General features: G+C 38.2%; 1 protein-coding gene across 2 annotated transcripts in view; it reads right to left on the minus strand.

Moving 5' to 3' along the window:
* The window catches only part of PDSS2 (decaprenyl diphosphate synthase subunit 2), a 124,940-nt gene that overhangs the window by 49,878 nt on the left and 47,874 nt on the right, over positions 1–27,188 (minus strand). Inside the window, exon 2 of one of the 2 annotated variants that reach the window (XM_072855604.1) lies at positions 21,816–21,947. The exons of the other annotated variant lie outside the window; for it this stretch is intronic. Coding sequence (XP_072711705.1) covers positions 21,816–21,947 — 132 coding nt within the window. The remainder of the gene's footprint in view (positions 1–21,815; positions 21,948–27,188) is intronic. 2 annotated transcript variants of the gene reach the window in all.

Genomic DNA, 27,188 nt, shown 5'->3' on the forward strand with positions numbered 1-27,188 from the left:
CAATTTCTGTTCTTCCTCTTTGCTCCCCTCCCCCAAGGAAGTCACACAGATCACTGACATCCAAGTACGTTTTGGTGAACTCTGATAAACTGCTGAGCAGACTTCAAGAAATCTTTTCTATCTGCCCTTATAAACTAATGCAGTAGCAGCATCCTGCTGCTGCAATGCCAAAGTAAAGAACACACAGGTTTTGTAGAAACCCCAGATGCATACAGGCACCACATCTACAGAGAAAAATAAAGAACTAATGGAGAAACTTTGTAAATATGCTTCTATCTCAAAAAACGCATTTCACAATTTTGTTTTGGATTAAAATTTCCTATTTGTATGCCTGGGAGTCTGCCTCATCACATTATCACCATTACTAACGGTCTTATTACAGAGATGAACATCTCACGGAGATTTCAACACAAGTTTTAAAGCCTACGCAAAACTACATGAAATGGCAAGGGGGACTGGCAAAATATTGAAACAACATTCTGTGGAAACAAAATAGGTTTTGATAGCAAATTTCCTATGCAACCTTTTAAAATGAATTTTGTAGTGTTCCTTCCTGTCATCCTGAATACCCTCTCTGTTGTTTGTGTTATCTTTAAAGGCTTGCAGTTATGAAACATTAGCCAGTACAATCTCTTCAAGAGTTCTTATAAGTGACTTCAGCTCCTAATTTCAAGTTCTACTTTAAAAAGAAAGAATAGCATTTTGCAAAACATACGATAAAGTAGAAACATTAAATAGCTCAGTTGTAGTGCTGTGAACAAAAGAGTACTTCAGCTTAAATACTCCTCTGCAATATTTGCAATGGAACCTCAAGCTCTCAGTAACAGCAAGAAAACTTGAGTCAGTTTACCTTTCATTAACAGCTAGCCATCGGAAATACACTGACCCTCTCAAAGGATGATAGGTTATGCAAAGAACCATTTAATAATTTAAAATGTTAATAGTAGGCATAATATTTCACAGAAACAGACCAAAGACTTACATTAGCCACTAAAATCCATATTCTAAAATTTTCAGCAATAAAGCAACTGCAATAAACAAAGACAATGAAATTGATAAATCAAAAATTCTTTAAGAACTCTTATCATTGAGCCTTTGAACTAAAGTGACTAACAGTATACAACCAAGATTTGAACATTTTCTCTGTGATTGTCAACCCAATAGCTTCCCTTCAAAACACAAGGATTAATTTGGATGAATAGCCTTACATTCAGGATTTTTTTAAAAAATAAACACATTAAAAAATACCAGCATCTATTCCAGTTTAGTGACAACCATAATAATCTATACATTACGATCTGAAAAATGAAATAGTTCTTTAGTGGAAAATTAGATATGAAAAAGCATTAACTAAAGAATTAAAGTAACAATCTTAAGCATGGACAATGTATTTGCGCAGAACTTGGTATTTGAGTTTACTTTTTTTTGTGACCAATAAACAGAAAGAAAAACTTTTGTAAAGACAAGAAGGTGCACACACTAAATTCAAATTCAACCTGTATACTCTGGTTGTTGTGCTGCACCAAGATAACCCACTTGGCTACACAGCAAGAAAGGGCAGCAATTTTTACAGTTTTTTTTTCCATTCACTTGTCAAAGTCAATGCCACAGTTAATAAAGCCATGATTAAAGGAACAATGTACAGCGAGTAACAAATAGCATCATGGTGATGGAAAGTCTCATTCTCACCTTCTGTGTATAGTCTCTTTTACAAGAAATTAAAGGGCGGGGGGGGGGGGGGAGGTGTTTAAACCAGTCGACATGTATGGCAGGTGCTCTGGTTTCACGAACAGGAAAAATGTTTAGGATAAAGCAGCAGACTTAAGCACAGCACCAAATATTCATTGCATGACCATGACTCATGTATCTGTTATCCATCAGAAAATATCTACCCGCTGCTATCCTTTAACAAAGTCAGAGACTAAGACTCCTGTGGTTCCTCCTATCTTGGTCACTAAGCTTCTGTAGGGGCATCTTCCATCTGTGGGATAAAGGAAGTTGAAAGACATCAATTCTATGAAGTTTCTTAGGTATACTGTTTAACTGTATTCCTGCCAATCAATTTATTTTTAAACTGGCTACATATCTTACCTCTTCCATCTCCTTCCCTTCCTAGCATCACAAAGTTTTTTTAGTAAAACTCCTGCCTATACTCCTTCATGTATTTTTCCTTCTTCATTCTTGAAAAGATCTTACTTTTTTGTACTGTATCTCCCCCATCACTGAATATAGCTTAATTTCTTTTCCCCCTAATTTGTCTTAGTAAGCTCTTCCCTCAGCCCATTATAGGATTTGAAAACGTTTCCTGATTTTTAGTGGGCAGCCGTTCACTTGAATTCCGCAAGCCAGTTTCCCTAAGCGTTGTGGGTGGTTGGCAGGGGGGGGGAGAGGGGTACTTGAAGTCAGGCTCCTGTTCCTTTTCTCAATGCAGGAATTATGAAGAAGCATTTTGGCAGTCTTGCCTTCACTGATAATGAATTTAGGTCTACCACAGAACAACAATTCCCCCTTTGTACTCCAGACAATTTGTATCAATTTCCAAACTAGTGCCACTGATGTGCCAAGACGGACACCACTGTCACTGCAGTGTAGCTAGGAGCTCTCAAACCTTGGGACCAGCTGCCTGCACCAGACTGCAAGCGATCCACATTTGCATCGTCAGCTCCCAACAAAATCAAGTCCTAACTGGTGAACTTCAGAGTCTGAAGGCTCTGTCTGGCTTACTCCTATATTTGGCGTCAGCGGCCAGCAAAGCAACAGTGATCACAAGCTACAGCACAGCACATTTTTCTTGTGCTGGACGGCACCATCACAGCAATTCCCCTTTCAAAGTGCACACGGTAAAAGAAAAATATTCCTAGCCTGGAAGCAAAAGCATCAATTCTGGGAAGCAAGTGTGAGAATCTAGACAAAGATCTGTAAGAATCACTACCTCAAGTTCAGTTTAAAAAAGAAAGTATTAATCAGAGAAATCAGCAGAATACCACCAGCATCAGTAAGTTAAACTGATTTTTCCAGAACTTGGAGGCAGGCATGCAGGCTGGGACCAATAACGAAGAGAATATCAAGAAGAAGCCTGCACAGTAAGAAGTATCTAACCATTGTAAGATCCCAAAAACCAGTAACAACCTAGCTGAGTGAACAGATCAGGAGCAGGCGGGCTGGGCTGACAAGGTAAGAATCCAGATGCACTCACCATAAAGACAGTCCTTGTCATGTTAGGGCTTTTATAGCAAGAAGGATGCGAAGGACATTTTGCAAGGGACAGGTACTAAAAGAACATTTGCATTGCTCAAACCAGACGTGAGATGTGGTGGCAAGCCTAGGTATGGTTTTTAAGCCCCATAGACAAGGACATGAGAAACTTAAATAGCTTCACATCCTATTTCAGTTATTACAGATTTCATACGCACTAGAAAGTGTTAAAAAGGGAGATATCAATTACTTTTCCTTTTCTTAGAGACCCTTTCTACACTGCTAGGGAAGAACAAGTAGATTCTAGACACGAGACAGTAATTACATAAATATTGTTAAAAAAGGTGGCTTTACAGCTTAGGTTTTATGGCTTTTTTTAAAAAATTAAAATTTGGCATTATTAAAATCACATACCATAACTCCCATTTTAAAATCACTGGCTATCCCAATGGGAAGATCCACATTTCCAAAATGAAGTAAAGCTGTCAAATGCAATATTTTCTTTTTAGAAGGCAATTATCAAGAATTAAACTTTTAATAAATAAAAGACAAGCTGAAATTCTAGTTGGTGTCCGCTATAGATTATATTAACAGCTATCTAGACCATATCAAGTACTATATCAAGTCATATCAATAGCTAAAATGTTTACTTCTTTAAAGGGTTACTTCTCTCATTATGTAAAGATGCAGATACATGAGAATTTACTTTGAATAATGTATATTGGCAATATAATGTATTGTCACTATCTTGAATTTCCAAAAGGAAATTTCCTAGCTCAAGAAGTACTGCATTCAACTTGAATTCTCTGCTAAAACTTTAATTTGCTACACAGAGTTCATATCAGAACTAAAAATGTAGGTACAAGTGAACATGATCTCAATGCATTTGTTATATGAAAATGATATAATCAAAACCATAGCAGTATACAAACTTTCTTTATAAAAATGACATATAATATTCAGAAGTATATAATATTATACATAAGTGATATTTTCAATTATAAAACAAGCTGAATCAGATAAATTAAACACAAAAATATGAATAGTTTTTGGAAACTATTCAAGAATATTTTGCTGTATGACCAAAAAGCCACAATTCCCCAGTTAAAAAGACTAAGCTGATTAAAACAAAACAAAAAGCCAAAAAATCGTGCCTTAGACAAAGGCAAACCACCTATAATTCCCTCCCTCTCTAACTCAAACAAACTGGAAAACCGATAGCAACAAATGCAAATCAGAGAAACTAGGCAAGGAAGAAAATTGATAAAGGAACGAATGAGAAAATGCAGAGATGGACAGGAAGCTGGACAGGAAGCTGAGCAAAGGCAATTTTAAAAGGATATACTAAAAAACCTTCAAAGCCACAAAGAATTTTAAGAACCGCATTGGTCCATTACGTAAGGGTGGGCAGAAACATAACACCACAAAGGCAAGGGATTTTGGAAAGCCGGTTATATTTTTAAGCAATATATTTACACAACCAGATATAAATATCTTCTAGCCCAGTAGTGAATAATAATGCTCATGAACAGCAGTGGTAGTTAAGGTTTTATAGTCAGTAGGTCCAGAGAACTTGCACTCAGGAGGGAAGGCAACAGAAAAGGAATTACATAGCTGATAAAGAGCAAAGACAAGGAATCATCCTCAATACAGAGTCAACTGAGCTGGTTCAATATGCTTTACTCAAGTAAAAATATGCATTGCAAAAACAGATTAAAAGATCTGAGCTAGAATTACAGAAAGCAGGCTATATACATACAGGACAAGGGACTCTTTCGGGAAGAAAACACTCAAGGTTTGGAAAAGGGCGGAAGGAGGGTGAAGGAACAGATCATCCCAGATAATCAGCTAAGACATAGGATACCACTGTGGTCAAAAAGGGTAATAGGATCGATTGATGATTTAAGGGAAGAATACTAGCAAAAGTAGTGTTCCTGTCAACCCTGGGTTTCCAATGCCAGTAAAAATCATTACTGGGAAACTTCACTCAGGAAGAATTTGGGACAGCAGGAAAAAGTTTAGAGAAGAGTTACACTACCAATCAGAGTAACAGAAAACATACAAAGCGAGAAACTAAATCTATTTAATGTAAGGAGAAGGCCGATATTGAATCTGTATATTGACCTGGTCACAGCCATTTCAAGAAGGTTTAAGTATCTACACTGTAGAAAACAAATTCAAGAGAAGAAAATACTCAAGATTATCAAGCAAAGACAAAATAAGATCCAGGTGAAGGCACTTTCCAAAATCTCTTACGAAGAGTAATGATGGACTCTCCAACACTGGCAAAATTGAAGATAACACCTGATGAAATCCCACTTAAGCACAAGTATTAGAGCTGATTAAAGTTGGGGAAATCCTATAGCCTGTTTTGTATTGCAAGCCAATCTGACTAGCAAAATGATGTCTCTTAGTTATTCATGTATTCATGAACCGTAAAGCCAAGGGAAGGAAACTTTTCAGAAAATAAACAAAAGACAACTTAAGATTTGGCAGCAGTTCATGTTGTCCCTGTATCTGAAAACTTACTATTGGCCAGCAGCCCATTTTCTTTTAAGGAGGAATAGATGCTTTCAGCATTGGCATTTCTGAATGCATTTATTTTGGCCACCTTATTCAGAAGGCACATAAAATCCAGAGCCACTTTGCCCATTACAGTTACCGCCCACTCCCAGCGCAGGAGCACCCAAAGCCACCAGCAGGCTGGGAACCACAGGTATATTGGGTTTAATTCCATCTTACGGCATGCAGAGAATAAACATTTCAAAATTAATTTCAAGCAAGTTCGGCAAGAGGAAAAAACCTACATCCAGGATTCATGTCTGTCTTCACACATTTAGGTATCCACATTGGTAATGCAATGTATTTGGCGCTGCACTAACCTGGGAATACTTGCACGTATTCCCACAAAGAACAGGAGATAAAGACAGACACAGACCATCTACAAAATTATTTTATGTATATAAGGGTGTGTATTTTACCTAAGTATACATATTTTCTTTAATTACAGTTTTCCATATAAGCATTAGGGGGTTCTAGCCATGCAAGCCACATTTATTAAAGGCAGCATGTCAAATAAGAGTTGACAATTACAGGCTATATCAATACACATTATGCCAGATGGTAATGAGCCATACACAAAGGGCCAGCCATCCAAAATAATCACACCATTTTCCACAGAAATGTTGAAGAGGTTATGGTTTATTACACAGTGCTCATTAGATATACAGTGGCAGCATTAGCAATTTTTCCTTCATTTGTGTCTCATTTAAGACTCTGCCCCCACAAGCCCATTCAAATTAGTACACAAGGTTAAAACCATTATGGTCAGAGGGAAAAAAAAAATTAAGTTGTATTTTTATTTTACAGTAATGGTGGATCAAAGGTCCCTGGAATTTATTATTCTCTCAACTATTATCTAACACAGGATACTAAAAAGAATGAAATTCACTGTCATTTGCCATGAAGAAAGATAGCTTATTTGAAATAAGCAAACTCTATATTACTTAATTAATAACACTAAGTGAAAACAACAGTTAGGTTGTGACACAAAGTGACAAAAGTCTTAAAACTCAAAGTTGAAACTGAACTTTCAGCCTTGGCTTTGAACTTTCTCATCTGCGCTTCAATTTGCTGCTTTAACAGCACGGAAATATTTAAGTGTCCAAAAGGCAACTCACCTTTCACAGCGGGTTGGAAAAACAGTTGTCTCAAATAACTAGAGTGCCATCTCTGAGAAAACACCTATAAGATATGATTTAAGGAACCTTTCTACCCAGCTGCATACGTTGACTTCCAGCTAGAAAATTACTGTTGGAGACATTTATTTTCCTGCCTTTCTGTGTTGATAGAAGGTATGTGGGTGAAAAAATGTAACGGGGCAAATGTGAATATTTGTCAGCACAAGCAAGGATATGTTTATCGTTTAAAAACATGCAGATGTCCCCCAAACTCCAAGTGACAGACAGCATTTGGAAGTCAAAAACCTGCGAGAAAGAGGGAGGACTTGAGCACTGGACGTGCCACCTGACAACACAACTGCAGAGAACCGGCTTTTCAATCCAAGCTCCTCTTTTGAAGCACGCAGAGCATCACTTGGAAATCTGGGTCTCGCATCAGGCAGCCACCTGGCTCACAAGGCCAGGGTATCCTTACACCTCCTTCCCCGGCCACTCCTGCTGAGCTATTCTGCTGTTACAGAAAATGCTGAATTATTCATTCAGCCAGATGGCAAAAGAGTGAAAAAAGTCAGGCAATCTCCAGGAGATTATGGGAGAGAAAGGCGGGAGACCTGGACTCCAGTTCCTGCTGGAAACAGGAAAGTTACTGGGAGAGAAACAACATTACATACTCGGGCATTCCTGACCTAGGTGTCCTATATCCTTGTGTGAAGAGGACTTCTCTGAAAATTCAGACAGAGGAGTACTGGGGATTTGCATCTTTTCGGGAGCCAAGCCTGGACTTCCTGCATCCTCAGTGAATGCTTAGTCAGTGGCTAAAGAACACGGAGCAATGTTAACAGCACATCTCCAGTTTGGGAATCCCACCTAGATAATTTCCTAGTTAAACTAGCCAACAAATCTTATCCATGTTTTGCAATTGTTTGAAAGATAAAAAGCATCTTTTATTTAATAGGGTCTTTAAAAAAAAAAAAAGAAAAGAAAAGAAAAGAAAAGAGCTTACAAAATTAAAAAGAATCCCATTAATTCCAGGCAATGCAAGTCTATGATAACTGAACAGGTACTCTGATAACTAAATACAGTAAATAGTTTTCTATCAACAACAATGTTTTGCATCAAGTTCATTCTACTACCTGCCATTTGTACAGTTCATTTTATTACTGACAAAACTACTTACCCCATCAAGGTGGCATTTTTGCAGGCAGACACCAGCAAATATGAAACAAATATGAAACCTGTGCAACGTGAAACAAAAGCAAGCCCCTGATTCATTATAAAATCCAAAGGGCTTCAGGCTAATTTAAAGGTCTAAGCAGAACATAGCGAACATTATGCAGAAGTTTTATACAGTTATTTTCATGCTAAGTTTCCAGACAATTCAGAGTAGGTTTAAATTCTCTAACGTTGATTCAAAAATGCAGAATACCAGTGGCCAATTCCAAGAAAGCTGATCACAAGCAAGCCCACCTCTGCACAACTACCAGTGGTCTAGAAACAACAGAACCACAACTGTTTCCTTAAAACAGCAGTACTATATTTTTATAAACTGAAGGTAAAAATAGGACATTTGAACCTGATGGGGTGGAAGAAGAGCAAGCCAAAAGAAGAGTTTAAAATGGAGCTAGCATGAAGGTCTTCTTTTTAGCTTACTGAAGTCAGCAAGTTACAGGTATTGTAAACAGGAGTCTAAAAAAGGCAAGATAGGAGGTGATGAAAAGCTTTGGCAACAGCCGCTGTAGCATGGCCTTGGAAAAAATGGGATGGTAGGATACACGATGCAAGGAAAGACAGTAAGATGCAGAACTGAATAAGGTATGTTGATGAAAAAACTCGAAAGATGAGGTATGAACTAAAGGATTAATTTGTGGATTAGATGACAGTGCTGTCACCAAAGCAGAAATCAAAAGGAACACGATGATGGAGAAAATCACATAGTTTGTTATGGAAATGACCAAGATTCCTTCCCTTATGATAGCAGCACGTGTCAGCCAGACTGCTTATGGAACGACTAGGCACCACCCAGGATGCCCATCCATTCAGGATTACCCAGATTTGCTCTATAGGCCCTGGACAACAAGTATCCTCCAATTATATCTCATGCATCTATTCCATAACAAATTTCACATCATGGTTTAAAAATCATTTTGATTATTCTGTGTTTTATTTAACCGAAATATTTAAATACTTGCACTAAAACCAACTGCAAGGAGATGAAGGGAAATAAAAGGTCTCAGTTGCAGGTAGATGGAAGAAACAGGCTACTAACAATTAATTCTATGACCATATTTTTCTTACCTTATATTAGTTGTTTCTCAGCCCTCCAAGACTCTGAAGCATGGCTATCCCCTTATTTGCAATGACTATGGGAGACGGTTTGAACCAACATAACAGAAATTCCCATTACTGTGTACTGTCAACTATGCAGAGATCGCCAGCATGACTTACCACTCCAAGTGCTTCTCTGAAATCTCTCTGAAGAGTTTGTCTATAATTGTATTCAATGTAGCTGAAAGTTAAGGTGCAGTAACCTTGACATTAAAGCTCTGCTACTAATGACACTTGAAATACATGGAACCTTTTTATGCGAGAGAAAAGAAGGTAACCTTTTTTATGCAGTGAAGAACGAACACCTGATAAATGAGCAGTCCTGTTAAGAGAATAGATTGTTCGTATGTCTAACAGGACAGGAAAAAGGCATTAAAAAATAAAATGGATACAGTGTACCAGATAGGGTTGGGGTTTATTTTATATATATAAATATTTTTTTATCATGCTTATATAAAACATACTGTATATTCTGAAATACCAATAAAATATCCAACTCTCGGGGGGCGGTGGGGGGGGGGAATCAAAACATACACTGCTTGCACAACCACAGATACCTCATACTATCAAGGAAACCTGTCCTATTCTAAACAGCTGTAACTGCATTTATGTTAGTCAGCAATTAAAAGTATGGTTATCACACCTGCTCTCCTCTGCCCTCCTGAACTTTCAATGTTCAGAATTGGATAGGGACATTAATACCATATATTAAAACGGTTTATTATAGGAATGTTTTTGCTTTTCACAAAGCAGAAGTATGCAGCAGATGGATATTGCCTGCCATGTACAAGGAACGAGACTAATAGCTAAAGGGAGATGGCAGACTTCTCGGAGACCTTGCCCCTTACACCAGGTGTGTTGACAGAATCGCCAGCAGGGAAAGGATAATAAACCTTTTGGAGCAAGGCAACGACTGCTGCTTCTGGGACTATATCAGCATAGTAACAAGCATTTGGGGCTGTTGATGTCTGCAAAGTTTTATCATTATTATTAGTATATATTTTATGCAAATGGAGTATCGCGTGATATTGAGAAAATGTGTCTTTTGATGAAAAAACCCTACCTACTATTATACCACTGGCATAATTTCCATCTATTTTTACCTTACTTACGGCCGTTCTATAAGGTATCTGAAAATCTCATGCTTTCATTTTTTGGTCCTTTCATCCCAGAATGATTCAATCTACACATTTTAATAAAGGGTAAAATGACATCAACCAATTCAAGCAACATTAACCCCAAGTGAGTGATGGTGAAGAGACAGCTATATGCTAATAAACCACCTTCAAGAACAAACTTAATTTCTGCAGAATTCCTACCTGAGTCCACAAAATAAGATCATTTATTGACTGCAGCCACTACTGTAGTTTTGCTAAAATTCAATTTGCTGACTGGAACAGCACATGAATTTAGCTGAACTTTTTGTACTGGTTTTGTTGCATGGATATCAAAAGCCAGAATGAAATTTCAGCTGTAAGAGACGGAAGTAAGCTTTCCACAGAACACTGTTTTGGTGAAATATAACAATCATGAGAAACAAATCAGAAATATTGCACAGTATCTGAAACTTTCTTATGTTTCTTGCCTTTCTGGAAATATTAGATGCATAATTTATTTGGCTGCATCTTCTCTTTCCACAAAAATTTACACAAATTTGGCCAAGTCTTTGGAAAAATTAAAAACTACAACTGCAAATACTTTAATGGACTTCAAGAGTTGGGCAATCAAGCTCCCAAAATCTCACATGCACCAAACATGCTCCATAATCATGCTGTCAGTGCTGATCAGAAGGTTTCAATTGCTGCAAACCCTAGAAAAAAACATCATCTTTCTGATTTCTCTTTTGACTGCCTAAGCACCTTCTCAAATACAACATGGTTAGAGTATCATGTTGTATTCATATTCTTGAAATCTTCATCCCTAATTCTCTAACTCCTTATTCCTCTTCTCAAATCACTGATCACTATCATCACACATATTTCTAGTAACTTAAACTCAGAATGCAACCATTATCTCCAAATCTGGACTTGCTAGCCTTGCAATCCATCCATACCTAAAACCTTTTATTAACTGAAGTAACAATTTAATTTTCCTCTTAATCTAATAGCTAAGGTGCAACGTAACAAGGACTAATATTCTCCATTCCAATCTGAATTCCAATCTGACTTCCAATCTGACTGAACTATCATCTCATGCCCATTGAAAATGTTTCTGCAAAGATGATTCATTTTTATTAGAGTCACTTCCATCAGGTTAATTCTTGATATTGTTCCTTAGTAATTTCTCTTCCACTACTGCATCAAATAAAAAACACTTAGCTTGTGAAGATGAAGATCTACCATATGAAGATATCAGCATGCACTTTTATTTCACAGTCAATGTCTACTTAAAAGGGAGTCAGTCCAAAAATTTGTTTCTCTCAATCCAGCTGTCACCCCCTGAAGAAAATTCAGTTTCTGAAATAAGGAATTTTTGATTTGACATTCTTTACCAGAATTCAACTTAGAACCCTTTCTCCCTACCTTCAAAAAGAAAACAAACCAACACAACAACAACAAAAAACCCCCACATGAAAGGTTCTTAGGAAATCTTCTCTTGCCTTTCTTCCTGTTTTTCACGTCAAAGAAAATTTCTTATTACCTTGAACAATCCTGGCTATAACACTACAATAAGTGGTAACTTCTCTCTCTTTCCTTGTATTTTCCGTATCTACTTGCTATCTGCATGTACTCACACGCCCGCCTTTCTATTGGAATATATTACAAACAACCAAGCTTCTCTGTCCAGCAACACAATGCCCTGTCTACACCATCCACAACAACATGCTGCTTTTTTTCATTATTGTTTGCTTTAGAAGCATCTCAGAGCTGCCAAACTCCACACAAAAATCTACTGAAAGTTAAAGGCCAGATACCAGTGAAGTGATAAGAAATATTCATTCGCTTAATGTATAATGTGATTGGGGTCCAGAACATGCCGTTATTTCAAGTGGAAGGGAATTAAGGTTGTATAGTCTTTATACAGTCTCATGAACTCTAAGCAAAAAAGGATACTGTTTGAGCTAGGAGGGCACCATTCATTAGCAGTCAGGCCCACTCTTATTTATGTTCAACCCCAAAACAATCTGTCACCACAGAAACAACATACTTCCCATACATAGCAAAATATGCCAAAGATCAGTACGTATTTTTACATACGTATACTTGTGGAGTATAATGAAGACCTTCTCCTCAACTCCACCCCAGCAGATGAAAAATTTTGTAATATCTTCAGTTACATTATAACAGAGTACTGACTGAATCATATTAAGAAAATAAATTAATTGGTACAGTAAGCCTTGTAATACTTCATATTGCTACAATTTTCCAAGTATTGCAGAAATTTGTATTGAAACTGCATAATTGCATTGTAAAATTTGTCAAGGGAAAAGTTAATAGGTTGTGCCTGGGAAGAGGACAGCTGGTACTTCAGCAGATGGGAAAGCATGGGAGATATTTTGGGACTGTAGGACAAATAAATTACATAAATACAGTTTCTTAAGATCTTGCTGTGAAGCAATTGGTCATATTGACATCATAGTTCTGAGGGATAAGCAGTCCCCAGAGCTGTTGCGTGCTTTCATCACAGCACTGGACTGCGCTTAGGTGATAGGTGGAAACTTCTCTTCACAAACACTATTTTTTTTTTTTAAAAAGAAAATGTGAAAGTTCTCAAGCAGAAATTTGTTGCAAGGGAAAGATTTTACAGCAAACCACCAAAGAACAGCTACGGCAAAGTGCTCTGGTGCATGGAAATGTCATGCCCCAGGAAGGCTTTACTAGGTCTTGTTACCCACAGGTCATCTGGCCTTTCTTTGAAAAGTTCCCACTCGGGTGAAGGCAGGTGTTGCTCCCACAGCTGCTCCTGACCCACTGCAGAATTTCATCAGTGTTGCTCTGGTTTTGTATGCTATGCTGCACATCATGGCAGTCCAGTACTCGCTTCACAAGCGGCAGGAGGAGGGAGCTCCAGGAAAAGGGTGGGCTGGACAGACAGACAGCAGGCAGCGTTATGGTTTCTCCAAGGCAAGCCATCCCTACACTGCTTTCTATAATACTGAAAATTACTTCCTTTTTAAAAAACAAAACAAAAACCCTTTGTAATGTACATATTGAGTTTACCTGGCCCAGCTATCTAGTGCTAAGCAGACTTATTCTGAACAAGGTTTGAGTCCATACCTCTGCACAGTCTTTGATTAGTTTTAATGCAGTGCCTTCTGATGTATTCTACAGCGTACAGAGAGGACCTTTTCTTATTCAACACATAATTGCTATATTTGCACATGCTGTGTATGCTGAAAACAATAAAAAGTTAATGAAGAAAAGTACTGGTTGTAATGAATTAGTAATATTGTTAGATTTGTATTTGGAGTTGATTTTTATTGTTGCGGGTTGAAGATGATCAATAGGAATATGTAATCAAGTTGTATGTGCTTTTCATCTCCCGAGACTCGTCTTGTAAATGAGATAAAGAATCTCACAGGATTTATCCTGGAAAGCAAAAACTAAATAGAATAATTTAGAATAATCGCTTAGGTTTTCTCTCACTAAAAGCTAAGGGAAAGCTACCAAGGACTGGGAAACAAAATTATACATTTCTGAAAGTTTATAAAAAACACCATTGCTCATATTTTGAGATACGTTTCCCATTATCTTTCAAACAATTTTGTCAAGAGCATCATACTTCTTAATATACTTCGATATTGAGTATTTTAGGACCATGCATTTTCTCTACCAGTTAATTAGCTAAGCTTTCAAAGTACATGTTAGTTGGGATACTGCACCTTCACTGAAAGCCAGCCTTCCAGAAGATAGGAATAAGAACAGTAAGTCCCAAAGGAAATCATTTTTATGATAAAGAGTCCTAATGTGCCCCAGTAAAGGTGAGGATTGATTGTTATGGCCTATTGTTACTATAATTAGAAGTCAAACACCAATTAGCAGTTCCATTAATAAGATTAATCTCTGCAATATCTGCAGCTGAGACCCAGGGCTTGCGTGCAATAAGCCAGTGTGAATTTAAAGTGCAATAGCTATTCTGCACTAAAATTCCCAGTTTAATTCTTACACCAGACAAAAGAAAAAAACTCTGCCTTTTTTGAATTTTGAGTTCCTGCATACACTATTGGTATTACTACACCTTTCTCATTTCTTGCTTTTTATTTTGTTTAAACACATTCTATCATGATTTACATCATTGATGGGGATAGGTGCAATGCAGCATGAAGTCTCCCAAACTGGTTCACAGCCACTCCCTCTGCATTGCACCAGGTCAGGGTAAATCTAATTTAGTCTTCCATTACTAGTAAACTCAGACAAGTAGTAATGGAAAAAAAACCCACCTTCTTACAAATAAGGAAGTACTCTTCACATGACAGGAGTCCACGATAAAGTTAGGCGTCATTTATTTACATCAAAATATGAAGGTAAGAAACAGTCAAATCCAATCTCCCAAGCTAATACACTATACAGTTCAGAGTACAGAAACTGAAAGAAAGGCAAGGTCTGAAGATGAGGTGAGAAGTCACACACACACACACACGCTCTTTGTATTTTTGTAGGTACCAAAATCATCATTTGTATGGTCATTCTTTGATTTTATTTCATCTGAGTTTTGTCTTTTACAATAACTCTCAGACAGAATTTGTCCACAGATAAACCTACAACATGCAAGGTAGAAAGAAGGCTTTTATAAAATTTAGTAGCAGACAGGTCAAGGCAACCTCTTAAGTGTCACTTACACTGTAACAATACAACTGATCTCACCTTCACCAAAATTTATTCATGTTTGCCATGGCTTATTAGCCAAGAGGCTTTGTAATGGATTTGCATTTTCCTTTCTTCCTTTTAAAGGAAGACTATCTGATTTCTTTGTGTAGAACTATTAATTACTTGAATGTAGATTTATGTGGAGACACTCACATTTCAGTTGGAAAGCATTTAAACGATTGTAAAAAATTACAAACACCTTTAAGCTTGTCTACAGTAGAAAGAATTTGCTGGCAAAACTTTACTGTTGATCTGAGCAAGTGAAGATACAGCTAACACAGTACAAGACCTCCTTTGCCAGAGTAACATTTACCTATTCCTAAACCAGAAGGTAGCCCCTTGCTATTGTAGTCACCTACTCCAATTGGAGATGTGACAGTCTTCTGAGTCAAGAACAGCATCTCTCAGCTGTTTGGTCGCATTCACAAGGACAGGACAGAGGCTACTTGCCAATAATTGGAGCTCTCGGGGAACGCAGAGCCCAAGGTGCACATCCCCACGGAGTATTTATTCTGTTTATCGCTCAAAGTGGAATACCTTTTACATTTTCTCAATTTCCAGAGAACGTGTGCTCACACCTCATACGCTATTACACTAAATACACAAAGCAGAGTATTGCCATTTCAGATCCCTCTCAACCATAAAATGCCAGTTCAACAGCAGTCCAGGGCACATGCAGAAGTAAAGTCAACAAAGCAATGTCCATTTGTGTAAATTTGTGCAGACTGTAAGTCTCAAAAGCATACTATAACAAGTATATAACCTCTACAGTTTTGACTACACTAGTCCATATTTACCTTTACAGACTGAAGTTGTCCAAGGATCATCATCATTCACATAGCTTCAATTCCCTGGAGGCAGCCTGATTGCCTTTCGTGCATATAGTAATTAAAGACTGCTCTAACAAGCACAGCATCACCTCTGTTACGCCTGCCATGGCATGGGTTTTGGAGAAAGAACAGATAGAGCTGCAGATGGCGAGCCGTCACCTATGAGAAATGGAAGAGATTCCTAGTGTCCCCACTAATACACAGCAACTTTTGGTGGCATATTCCTAAGACAGATAAGAACTTTATGCTTGTGTTCTCATAATAGGCCTTGACACAGCCCACGTTACTAATTCTGAAAATCTTGGGATGGAAAGTTCTTTGGATATTTCAGCTCTCAAATGACCTTAAGGACACCTAACAGGCTAGATTATGCCAACATCAGTGTGGCCTCCTGTGAGCTACACATTAATGAATGCACACCATCTACAGAATTAAAAACAGAGCATGAGGCTAAAGGCAGGGGGTAGAAAGTTCACTCATCTGTTTAAAACACATTTTGATTATCACCTTGTGAAGACGACTGTTCTTGAAAGACCTGACCTTCATGAAGAAAGCTAGAGGAGTCTGACCTCATTGCTGACTCTGCTTTGAGCAGGAGGTTGGTCTACAGACCTCCTGAGATCCCTTCCAACTTGAATTATCCTATGAACCTAGATGTACTATCAGCACCATCTGGTTTACCCTGAAAGGAGGGTAATGGAAGGTTGAACCTTCTCTGAAGATGATGTAAAGGTCTTTGGAATCTCGGGGAAGGAAATTAAGGTAAGGCAAAACTTTGTTTTCATATCTAGCAAAGAAAAGCTGGGAGTAAGTTAGATGGAACTGCAAAGGGACAGAGCAGTATGTCCTCTGTCCTTAGCGTCCTTAGAATGATGCCTACCTGCTCCTGACTTCTTTGCAACCAAATAAACTTCCAGAGGAAAAGCAACCAACGAATGAATGAACCCCCTGGCTAAGATCTAGTATTTCGTGGAGACCTTTAAGTTGCAAATGAATGTTCCTTTAGAGAACGTGAGAACAAGATGACTTTGGCATAGCCACAATGACAAAGAGCATGTGAAATCAGACTGTGTGACCCGTGTGTGTGTCTCCAAAAATGAGTACCCAGGGCACTTAGTAAGAATTACTACCGGAACCTGAGGAGCAAAGGACCCATCACCATAACAAGGTGCTGCTAACTTCCACTTAAATTGGGCTTTTGTTGGAAGCAGCATCAGTGCTGGTTCCAAAATCATTATTAAAACACTAAGTATAAGGACTATATGTTCATGATCACTGTCACTACAGTATTACCACCACTCTTCCATGCAGCAGGAAGAATTCTGATTCAGAGACAAGTTTATCCAGTGAGTACCTTCTTCTTGTAGGAAAGCATGTTCATCTTGCAAGAGATTAATTCCTGGAGCTTTAAAGGCCAGCTGCATTACTCTGAGGAAGAAGAGGCAGGGACAGAGCCTAGTATTGATAGTACCAATCCAGCAATCTGTTTGCTGGATTTACCATGTTTTAGTACAGATCTGAAATAGTACTTTCTATATTCCACTCTACACACACATAGACACACAATTGCTGAGTTTGGTAGAATAAGAAGGTCTTTGCTTGTCAATGACCATAGGATCCACACTGGTGCACAGGCAGATTTGACTGAAAAAAGGATTTTTTTTTTTTTTTTTTTTTAAATGTCTGACAAGCATCCAAGGAAATCTGCAGAGCTGACTCAATGGATGTCAGTGCTAGAGGGTATTTCTGAAACTGGCACTAACGGGGGGGGGGGGGGGGGGGGAGATGCAAAACACGAGAGAGAAAAGAAAATAACTTGCTGTATTACAGCCAAGGATACTGAGGCCTGAAGAGATGGCATAAGTTTGTTCTTTGGTGTTACTTGCATTTTAAGCTGCAATATAGAGGCTATGTGAAGAATTCATTACTCAATATAAAGCCAAGGAGATTCCTCAGTCCCCAGCCAGTAGTGTCTGGCAGTGCCAGACATAAACAGAAAAAGATAACCCTTTGGGTATTTAGTGAGAGGGCCCAAGCCACTCTTGGTATCCTCAACTGTAAGAATCTAGCTCCAACTATGAAGCATAAAGCTATAAGTGCTCAGAAACCATATGATCCTGGAGTTTCAATTAAAAACCTCACTTCCAGCAGCAAAGTAAAGAACAGCAAGCTGCATAATTGACTATCCAAGCGAGTTTTGCTCTGAAAGACGGCAACAGAAAGGAGTATCAGACTCTAGTATAATCACCAGTTAGGAAATGCATCTCAAAGCTCTTAGGAAGCTCTAGGCTCCTGTATCACGTCTAAGGTGTTCTCTGATACTATTAGTATGATAAATTATCATTACTTAGATTCTGCCTAAACCCAAATGCAAGTTCTGCTTTCTCTTTGGCACAGGAGTAGGAAGGAGTTTCAAGGGAATACGGGATGCACACTTTGAGTACAGGCAATGACATCAACCCTTACATGATACTGCTCGCATACTCTGTAGTGAGCACTGCACTTCATCATTACATTTGCAATGCTTCTGTAGCCAACAAAATATTTTCCTAAAGGCTAAGAGACCAGCAGAAAGTTTCAACTTTAGGAAATCTGTCCAGCAGCTGAAATAGAGCTGTTTACCATGCTGCTACTTCTCCTCTTCATCCTCTTTTGGGAACACTGGTGCTGAGCTGGAAGTAAAGCCAGGTTCTTTTCCGCACCAACAGGAATAAAGTCAGGTTGCTGGCAACATGACAGGGAGGCGGCTGTACAGAGTAAAGCATGCCAAGCAGACTTTTATAACACTTCCCCCCTTATCTTCAGCATGGCTCATAAGGCAACCAGCAGCTACTATGATATCCTTGCATACAATGACCTCCACGCCCCCAGCTTAATGCGGGCAGAACATGTCTCCTGCAAATTATGAAGTGCTAAAGCTGGAGGCAATGCCGGCCAGAGGCAGCACCATATAACTATGCTAGCCCTGTTCCTGTACCTACCTAAACTGTAATCCTCATTATTCTGGAATAGATTGCTCTCTGGTAGCAGGCATCAGTTTTGTTCCATTGTGTACCAGTAAAAAACAGATGCCAGCTAAGCAGCTAGGTAAACTATTTTTATACATTTAGGTCAATTGTCCCATGAATTGACATATCTAGAGAACAGGAGAATAGGATAAAGAAAAAATTTTTTTGCTATTCCAAATTCAGCTCTCAGCATCTTTCTGTTTTAATTATAGTTACTGTATTGCTTGCTTATATTGTGATTCGAGAATATGAAATAAGGAGAAGAGGTTATGCAGAACATGCTAGATTCCAGGATTAAAAAGTCCACCATGGTTTTTTGTGGTTTTCTAAGTTAAATAATTATCGCACTGTTACATCTTCTTGGTCACAGATCGTACGTTTAGTGTAGTACCAGATATAGTGGACTGATGTAACCTGGCTATCCACTGCGGGACTGAATATTTAAAGAGAACACAAGAGCTGGTTCCAACACAAACAGTGGGAAAAGAAAGACTGGGCTGGTGCAATCACTGACAAGTACTGGAACAACTTAGCTCATGCTCAGGTTTCAGGAATGCAATTAATTAATCGCTACTAAGTACCCTAAAATCAAGTGAGCCATATCCCAGCTAATAGTCCACAATATAACATTCACAGCACGTAAGTACCAGGCAATGAAGATGCTCATTACAGTGCCAGAAATAATATTTCCAGCAAAACATTATATATAAAGATGAAGTAATTATATGGCATGGCAACAAAAAGAGCTGTATAGTTTACAGCTGAGCTGAAAATCTGTAAGAACCTATTTCCAAAAAATACTTTCCAAAGCTGGAGACATATACGAACAATAAAGGATTAAGCGTATTTCTTCACTTGATATCACTGAGGGATATACTTTGCCTTTGATATGTATGTCTAATATACACACCATATATAATTACACTGTAACCAAGATAGCAGACCAAAATGTACTAATGGAAAACGATGTCCTTTTGTTCTTATTCAGGAGAGAGCAGTTTGTAAAACACTATTTGTAATATGTAAAACAATCACAAAAGCCCTTTAAGATCACGATTTTATAAGCTGCTTGTTTCTCTTAGCTTTATATAATGGAGAAATCAAAATCAGAAATTAGACTCACATTTAAGAGTGTATTTGGAAAAGTACCTTAAATAAAGAAAGGAGTCAAAAGTCAAAGGCAAAGCCCACAGTGACTTCAGTGGAGGGCAAGAACTGGCCACTGTGGCACAAAATGAAACAAGACATCGGCATTCTCCTAGCATGCATCCGTTTGCTCATATTTACACCATGCTACAGACTTAAAGTGTCATTGAAAATCCATTTAAATTAACAACTCCATAGTTATCACTTTTGCAGACAGTAATGAACCTTAAGTGAACCTGTGTGGGTGTATTCAAAACGGCTTCATTTTTGGAGTACCTTTGTAACTCTGAACTAGATATTATAATGGCTATTGACTTGCTCAAATTTAGATTATTAGGCTAGATTTTCAGCTGGTTGAACTGGCATAGTTCCAATGATGTCCATTTACACCAACTGGCTCATTATTAATTCAAGGTCTTATTTGCTCCTTAATGAATACTTCCACTAGTCACCTTCCCAACGGCAGCTTTAAACACTCAAACGTTACCTCCATGGTCAGAATCATCATACTCAAGAACTTAGTTATCAAAAAATAATGCTTTTTCTCTCCTTTTATGAGGCATACTTAAGGTAAACTTTTTTAATCATTTACAAAACAAACCAAAATACCTCCTGTGCCATAATTAACTAACTAGAATTATGCTTTCATACAGCATCATTTGCATATAAATATAAAAATTTTACAAGCCTAAGGGGACATTAAGGACGAAACAAAACAAGAATGGAATTAAACAGCTAAAGGGACAACACAGCCCTCCATAACAAGCCTCTTTTACAGCCTTGTCTTTTTTCTTACTTATTGCTATTTCTATCTGTACCCTTTCTTACATATTTTCCTTCTCTGTTATTTTAAGATACTACATACATTTTAACATCTTTATTTGTTTGGTCCTTTCAATTTTACAATGCTATCTCTGCACTCCTAAAACAAATCAGGATACAAACATATAACTGAGTTTATGTATCTTCATTTAATACATCACAGTGGTCAGAAACACAATTAACTGAAAATATGACAGTCTGTTCCTTCAACCAAGCAACACTCAAAATTTTTCAGAAGGATTTCAAAAATTTAAGTTTTACAATTTTTCAACCAGATCTCACTTATTACTTTAGTGGAACAGTTAGCTGTCAAATATACAAAGGAGAGCAACCACTATCTTTGATTACTGTTGTTACTAGTATTAAGTTATTTAGTTTAAATACTTAAAAAAATATTTAGGAACTCGATGAAGCTGAATTACCTCAGTGAGAGCCTGAGGAACCTTAATGGTAGGCTCAGTAATTCTGCTGTGACATGTGGAAGGTAAAAACTTTATTCTATGCTGCTGTTTCATGGGAAAATATCCTTCAAAGAGGCTATAGCAAAACTTACGTGCCCAGTGAAACCGATTGGTATTCCACAAGACTGGCAATCTTACTCTGAAATTTCTAGCAAGTAGGTACACCCAAGTAACACCTGAGTAACGCAAAATTAAAGTACTCTCTTAAAAAATATTTTCTAGCATCTTTACTTCTTTGATTCCAAGTACCTCTCAACATAAACCTTCAAATAACTATCCTGATCCAAATGTTTTTAATTTGGTTGTGCCCAAAAGCCACAATTAAGATACAGGTGTGGATATTGTAAGAGCTATACAAAGAATAGGAAATGGTTTTCACCGTGGAAAGCTTATAATAACCCTGAGGAACCAAGTTTTGTAATTAGGTAAGTACTGATTTTCCTTAACAGCTGAGCAGGCCACTTAAGATGCTTTGATACCACCATGAAATTGTCCATCAAATGTACCTTGGTGTATCTTGCTAAAGAAAGTTACTACATACCTGGAATAAATTCCACTGACCATGTTATGCTGGAAGGAGAGATCTGCCGTGCTGGGTCCAGCAGCTTTGGAAATGAGCAATACGACCAAACCTCGCATCTGTAAATTATTTCGGCTATCGTACACAAAACCCCTGCAAAAAGGAAAGAAAACAAAACATGTTTTCACAATCCATTTTCACTGGTCATACCACTATGGAAAGACAGACTCAGACCTCAGGCTGCCATCGTTTCATCAGGTCTTTAACATTCATGTCTGCATGGAAATAACCTGCAATTATTAATCATGATCTTTTGTTGTCCTTTACCTGACTCTTACTATGAAATACTACTATTGCAGAGAAAAGCAAGTATTCAGGATTCAATCTTGTTTATTTCCAAGGAGCAGCATATGTCCTGCATTTCATGTCATGTCATGAAAGGAGTATTTCAGAATAATTCAATGTGATCTACTGTAACAGGAACATAAGAGCTTTCAGTTTTTTGTTTGAAGTACGAAAAAGCCAAAAGAAGCCTCGTACTTCAAGAGAAGAAAAGGAAAGGAGGAAAGGTACAACCAAAATCTATAACCTGCTGAAAGAAAACTGTTTAGATCAGAGTGGTTATGAACAGACCGCACAATACATACAACATGTCAGTATATTAGGAATAGACTTTGCAGAACCTGATGAAAGGTGTAAAATAAAAGTTAGAGATAGATGAAGACAAGCTGTTTTAAATGAAAGAACTGTTTCAAATGCTGCACCTTTAAATTTGGGGTCAGAAGGAAACTGCCCACAAAAATGTATCTGTTGAAAGCAATTTTAAATGACCACTTCGATACACCATCTCAGAAATTAACTTGTTTTAAAGCAAGCTTAGCTTTTCTTTTTGACTGCAATGTCTCCGATTGTATTCTTCCTGTCCTTGTCAAGCTGCTTTCTACTTCCTACATTCATCAATAAGGCTAAATAGCTAGCAGAAAGGATAATACATTCCAGATGATATTAAATTTGTAAACTAATTTCCAATAAATAAGAGCCCATATCTCTGATTTCATCTAAATATTTGTTAAATAAATCATATGAAGAGCTACATCACAGATTACTAAGCACTTCAACTCATTTTATTCCAGAATACAATTTTAGCCCTAATAACTGAAGGAAATTAAAACAGAACTGTCTTTAAAACATCTGAATGAAAATCTAAGATGTTGATCTTGGAAGTACGTTTGAATAAAGAAAACAGTGGATGCAACCTAAAGTTTCATTTGGATTTTTTTCATTACATTTACACCACTTCACAACACAAGAATATCTTCAGTATACTATTTCATTTACACAGACACATAAACACTAAAAAAATAACCATTTAAATAGCACCCTTCCATGGGAAAGCTCTTGTGCTACTGAAAAAAAAATCTTGACTCCTTTTCTTGAGTCTTTACAACCTTTCCTACAGCGATGGGGAAACGGCCCAAAATACACATCTCAAAAAGCTCTAGCAGAAGAATAAGAGGGTCTGCCCAGGCAGCTGGTACTAGACAGCTACTGGGCTTGACCTTCACACCTGCACTGATTCCAGGCTAATATTTCCCCCTCCAGAGAAGCCCTGAGCTCACACTCAGTGCAGCTACAGCCTACAAACGCCACTAACGATTAACATAAGAGGAGGCCAGTATGGCTCGTATGGCTTTCTACCACAACCCACAACATTTTTAGCCCTGGTAGGGTCTAATGAGCCAAACGAGGCCATGGCTTTTGGTTCTGTGCCTTTCTAATATGCCCACATCCCATCTGCTTCACCTGTATACTGACGGGCTGGCGCACCCAGCACAAATTAGGGGTGGGGTGTACTGAGCCTGGCAGCACTACACCCCTACACCCCACACTCTCAGCAACGTGGGCAGCTGTGGTGTTAGAGAAGGTATCAACTTCTGCTAAATTTCCAAAAGAGAGCGCAAGTGTGTATGGCCTCAGACAGTTAACAGAGTTTGGTTCAACTAAGTTGAGGTTTTAAGAATCAAGTGGATACCAAACATTTACAGTCAAAGCTGAAATTTAGCCAAAAACAAGCACTAGCCACCAATCTCAATCTGCAATAATGCAATTAAATGTTAGTCTCTCTTAACAGAGCAGTAAAATGCAAATAGCAATTAACACATTACCTTGCTAGCGATCTTAAAATAAACCAATTAAAATGTTTCTGAAAATTAGGAGAACATGGGTAATCAATATTTTAGTGGAAGACATTCAGCACAGATTTTAGCACATGAGATCCAAACATAACTTCCTGAGGAGAAACCATGCCACAGAGCCACCAGCTCTCACTTCTTCCATCCTCAAAGTTCCTTTAAAAAACCAACCAAAACAAACCCTGAATAAAACAGCATAAGAACCACTGAAAGGAAGATACTATAAAACTTCCTGGAGCAGACAATGATTTCTTTTGTAGACCAGGGCGCAGTATTTCCCAACCACTCAAACCCAGGAAAGCTTGTGCAGCTCAGATCTCTCCCAAGAGCACACGCTGCAGTCCTGCAATGTCCACCTTTATTGTGCTTACCAGGTACATGTAGTGAGGGGCTTTAAAGAGGAGGGGACAGCTGCTTGCCTTCACTATTCTGTGAATTTATAACTTGCATACCTTTATTCTCACCAAGCACACAAATAAATAACTTTTCTTACCAGGTTCCAACATACAGTTAACAGAATGCAGACAAGACAGTTAAACACTTATAACTCTATAGATTTCCAAAGTCAGAGCCACAGTGAACATTAAACTACCCAGGAAAAACCAGAAAAAACATATAATGAATAATATATAGTGTGTATGTATCCTGTATACAGAATTCATAATTGTTTGTGGTGGTGTAAGTACTTCTCTGGCTTGAACTTCAGTTGACCACATTACTCACGAGCACACAAGTTACACAGATGATGCAATTAAATTCAAATATATTTCCTCAACACAATTCCATCATTTTTAAAGAAAAGTGGTTTTAGGAAAAAATTGCTTTTTTCCGCATACGTATGCTGGTAAAATCAGAGTGCCTTACTAAATGCAGGATCCCATGAGAAGTGAATAACACTTTTGTTTAAAAAAAAAAAAAGGCAAATTATGATGATACTTTTAACAATCTGAATACTTTGGTTTTTCATACCCAGTGCTCTACAGCTTGCCAAGGGACAGGATATTACAGAAGCAGAGAAGAAAGGTATTCACCACAGGATTATAAAGCACTGGCCTTTAAATAAGCCTCTGCCTAGATAGACACCACTAGAAGTGAAGTACTACAGTGCTTTTACGTGATTCAGACGAGGCGAGGAACAGAAGCAGAAAATTACCTGGGCTGAAAATACTGAAACAGTTTCATCGCAATAACAAAAACAAGTGTTCAGAGGTGTTCAGGCGGGTTGCAACACCAGTAGCCACAAATGTCTTGCATTCTTAGCAGAAAACTATTAATGAGATGTGCAGATGGGGAGGGGGGAAGAACAAGACATAAAAATGAAATAACGTAATAATAAGGAGCAACATGTCTGTCATTTCTACACCTAATCATATAACTTATGTTACATATGGTTTGGATGTAATTTTAGACAGGATTTTCTATGAATTACCAAACCAGCAGTCAAAGTCTAATTCCACTCAAAACACGACTGAAGTTGTGCTACTGATATGTAACATATCCACACTAAAGCAAACCGTGTGAGACTTGAAACAAATAAAGCCTACGGTGATCATCCTTTAGACATTAGAAACTACTGCAGCTACTTGACATGGCTTCAGGGGTCACATTCACATTCTGAATTAAGCTCCCAAGAGATATTCTGCACAAGTAACAGCTACACAAAAGTCTTCCAGATGGTGCAATTAGTCTTGATGGGTATGTGGCAGGAGACAGGTGCCTCAAGGGAAAAAAGTGAACTAAAAGCAACCCAAGTGAAATTGTGCACACAAAAAAAGATGCATCAAGCTGAGACTGTTTTGGAAAACCTCTGCTGAACACTACAAGTACATGCACAGGGTACCCAAAAAAAGAAACATTAGCACAATTTTGCTTGCTCTTACAGGCTGGCTGTCTCGCAAATTACCTACTTCATCCTCAGGGGACCGCATACCAAAAAACGTAGGCAAGTCAAACACTTCTACAATCCAGTTTTGCAAAACGTTAAGAATTTTTTCTTTTTTTTGGGGGGGACCCCCCAAAAAAACCAACCCCAAACGCAGGCATTTACTCTAGATATTATCCATGTGACAGAATAACCCATTTGAAAACTGGCAGATTCACAGTTTTAAACACAGAACACTGCTCACTAAAAAATTCCTCTTGCGGCACAGGGGAGAAGCGCCTAGCTCTGACACATGCGCAGTATGCCACTGTACAGGCACAAGAGACTCACACCACCCACTCAAGCAATGACACTGGCTAATAGCTAATGTGCTGCAAATTACACCTCCTACCACCAGAGTCCGTCTGCTGCAGAGAATAAATCAAGCAAGCATGAGCATTTCACTTAATGCTTTGTGTATTTCTCCACACGTGCAGCCATTTCAGTAGACTTTGCAGTTAAAATGTTAACCTCCAATAACTGCCAGGTGTAACTCCATCAGTAATTTACACTTTCATTAAAACAGAAAATCAAATATGAATGGTGTTTGCAGTATTTATTGCAAGCACCATTCGTATTTTTGAGCAATCTTGTTTAAATACTGCAAAGACTTTAAATTATTTGCATGAGACAAAACCAGCTAATGTTCTTACCACTTTTTTCATTAAATTCAACTCTGAAATTAAACAATAGAGAGGAAATATGGCAAATACAAGAGTTACTGTAAGGAAGAGATGGACATGGGGGAAATTTCACGGCACCAAATAGGAGTTTAAAAAAAAAAAAAAGCACAGGCAAGTGTGAAGTCAACTGACTCTGCAAGTGGGTGTAGCAGGAGAGAGCATACTTATGGGTAGTAGTCCTAGTTCAAATTTAACCAGTAAGAATACAGCACAGATTTCTAATCAAAACAGACGCGGTAAGGTATTTTGGAAGGGTCAAAAAGGGGTTGTTAAATGTTTAGTCAAATGTTTTTAGTATTTCCCAAATGTTCTGCTCATGACAGAAGCAAACGAGAGCTGCGGGATTTGCAGCCCTTCCATCAGTTCATGCAGCCCCTCCACCATCGCCCCGGTGCGTGCCCTAGCCACTGGCCTGCTGGTAGGGGCTGAAGCGAACAGATCACTGCCCTCCTCACCTCCACTGGTGATTTTGCCCTTCCTTTCCAGGCATTTTATTGAAAGTGTCCCACTGACAAGACCAATCATTTTGTTTCAGGTCATACACAAGCTCGGTTTAGCTACAAGGGGAAGGAAAACAGGGAGAGATACAGGGTGGTGA

This window comes from Ciconia boyciana, chromosome 3 (assembly GCF_034638445.1).
Source record: "Ciconia boyciana chromosome 3, ASM3463844v1, whole genome shotgun sequence".
NCBI classification, from domain to species: domain Eukaryota; kingdom Metazoa; phylum Chordata; class Aves; order Ciconiiformes; family Ciconiidae; genus Ciconia; species Ciconia boyciana.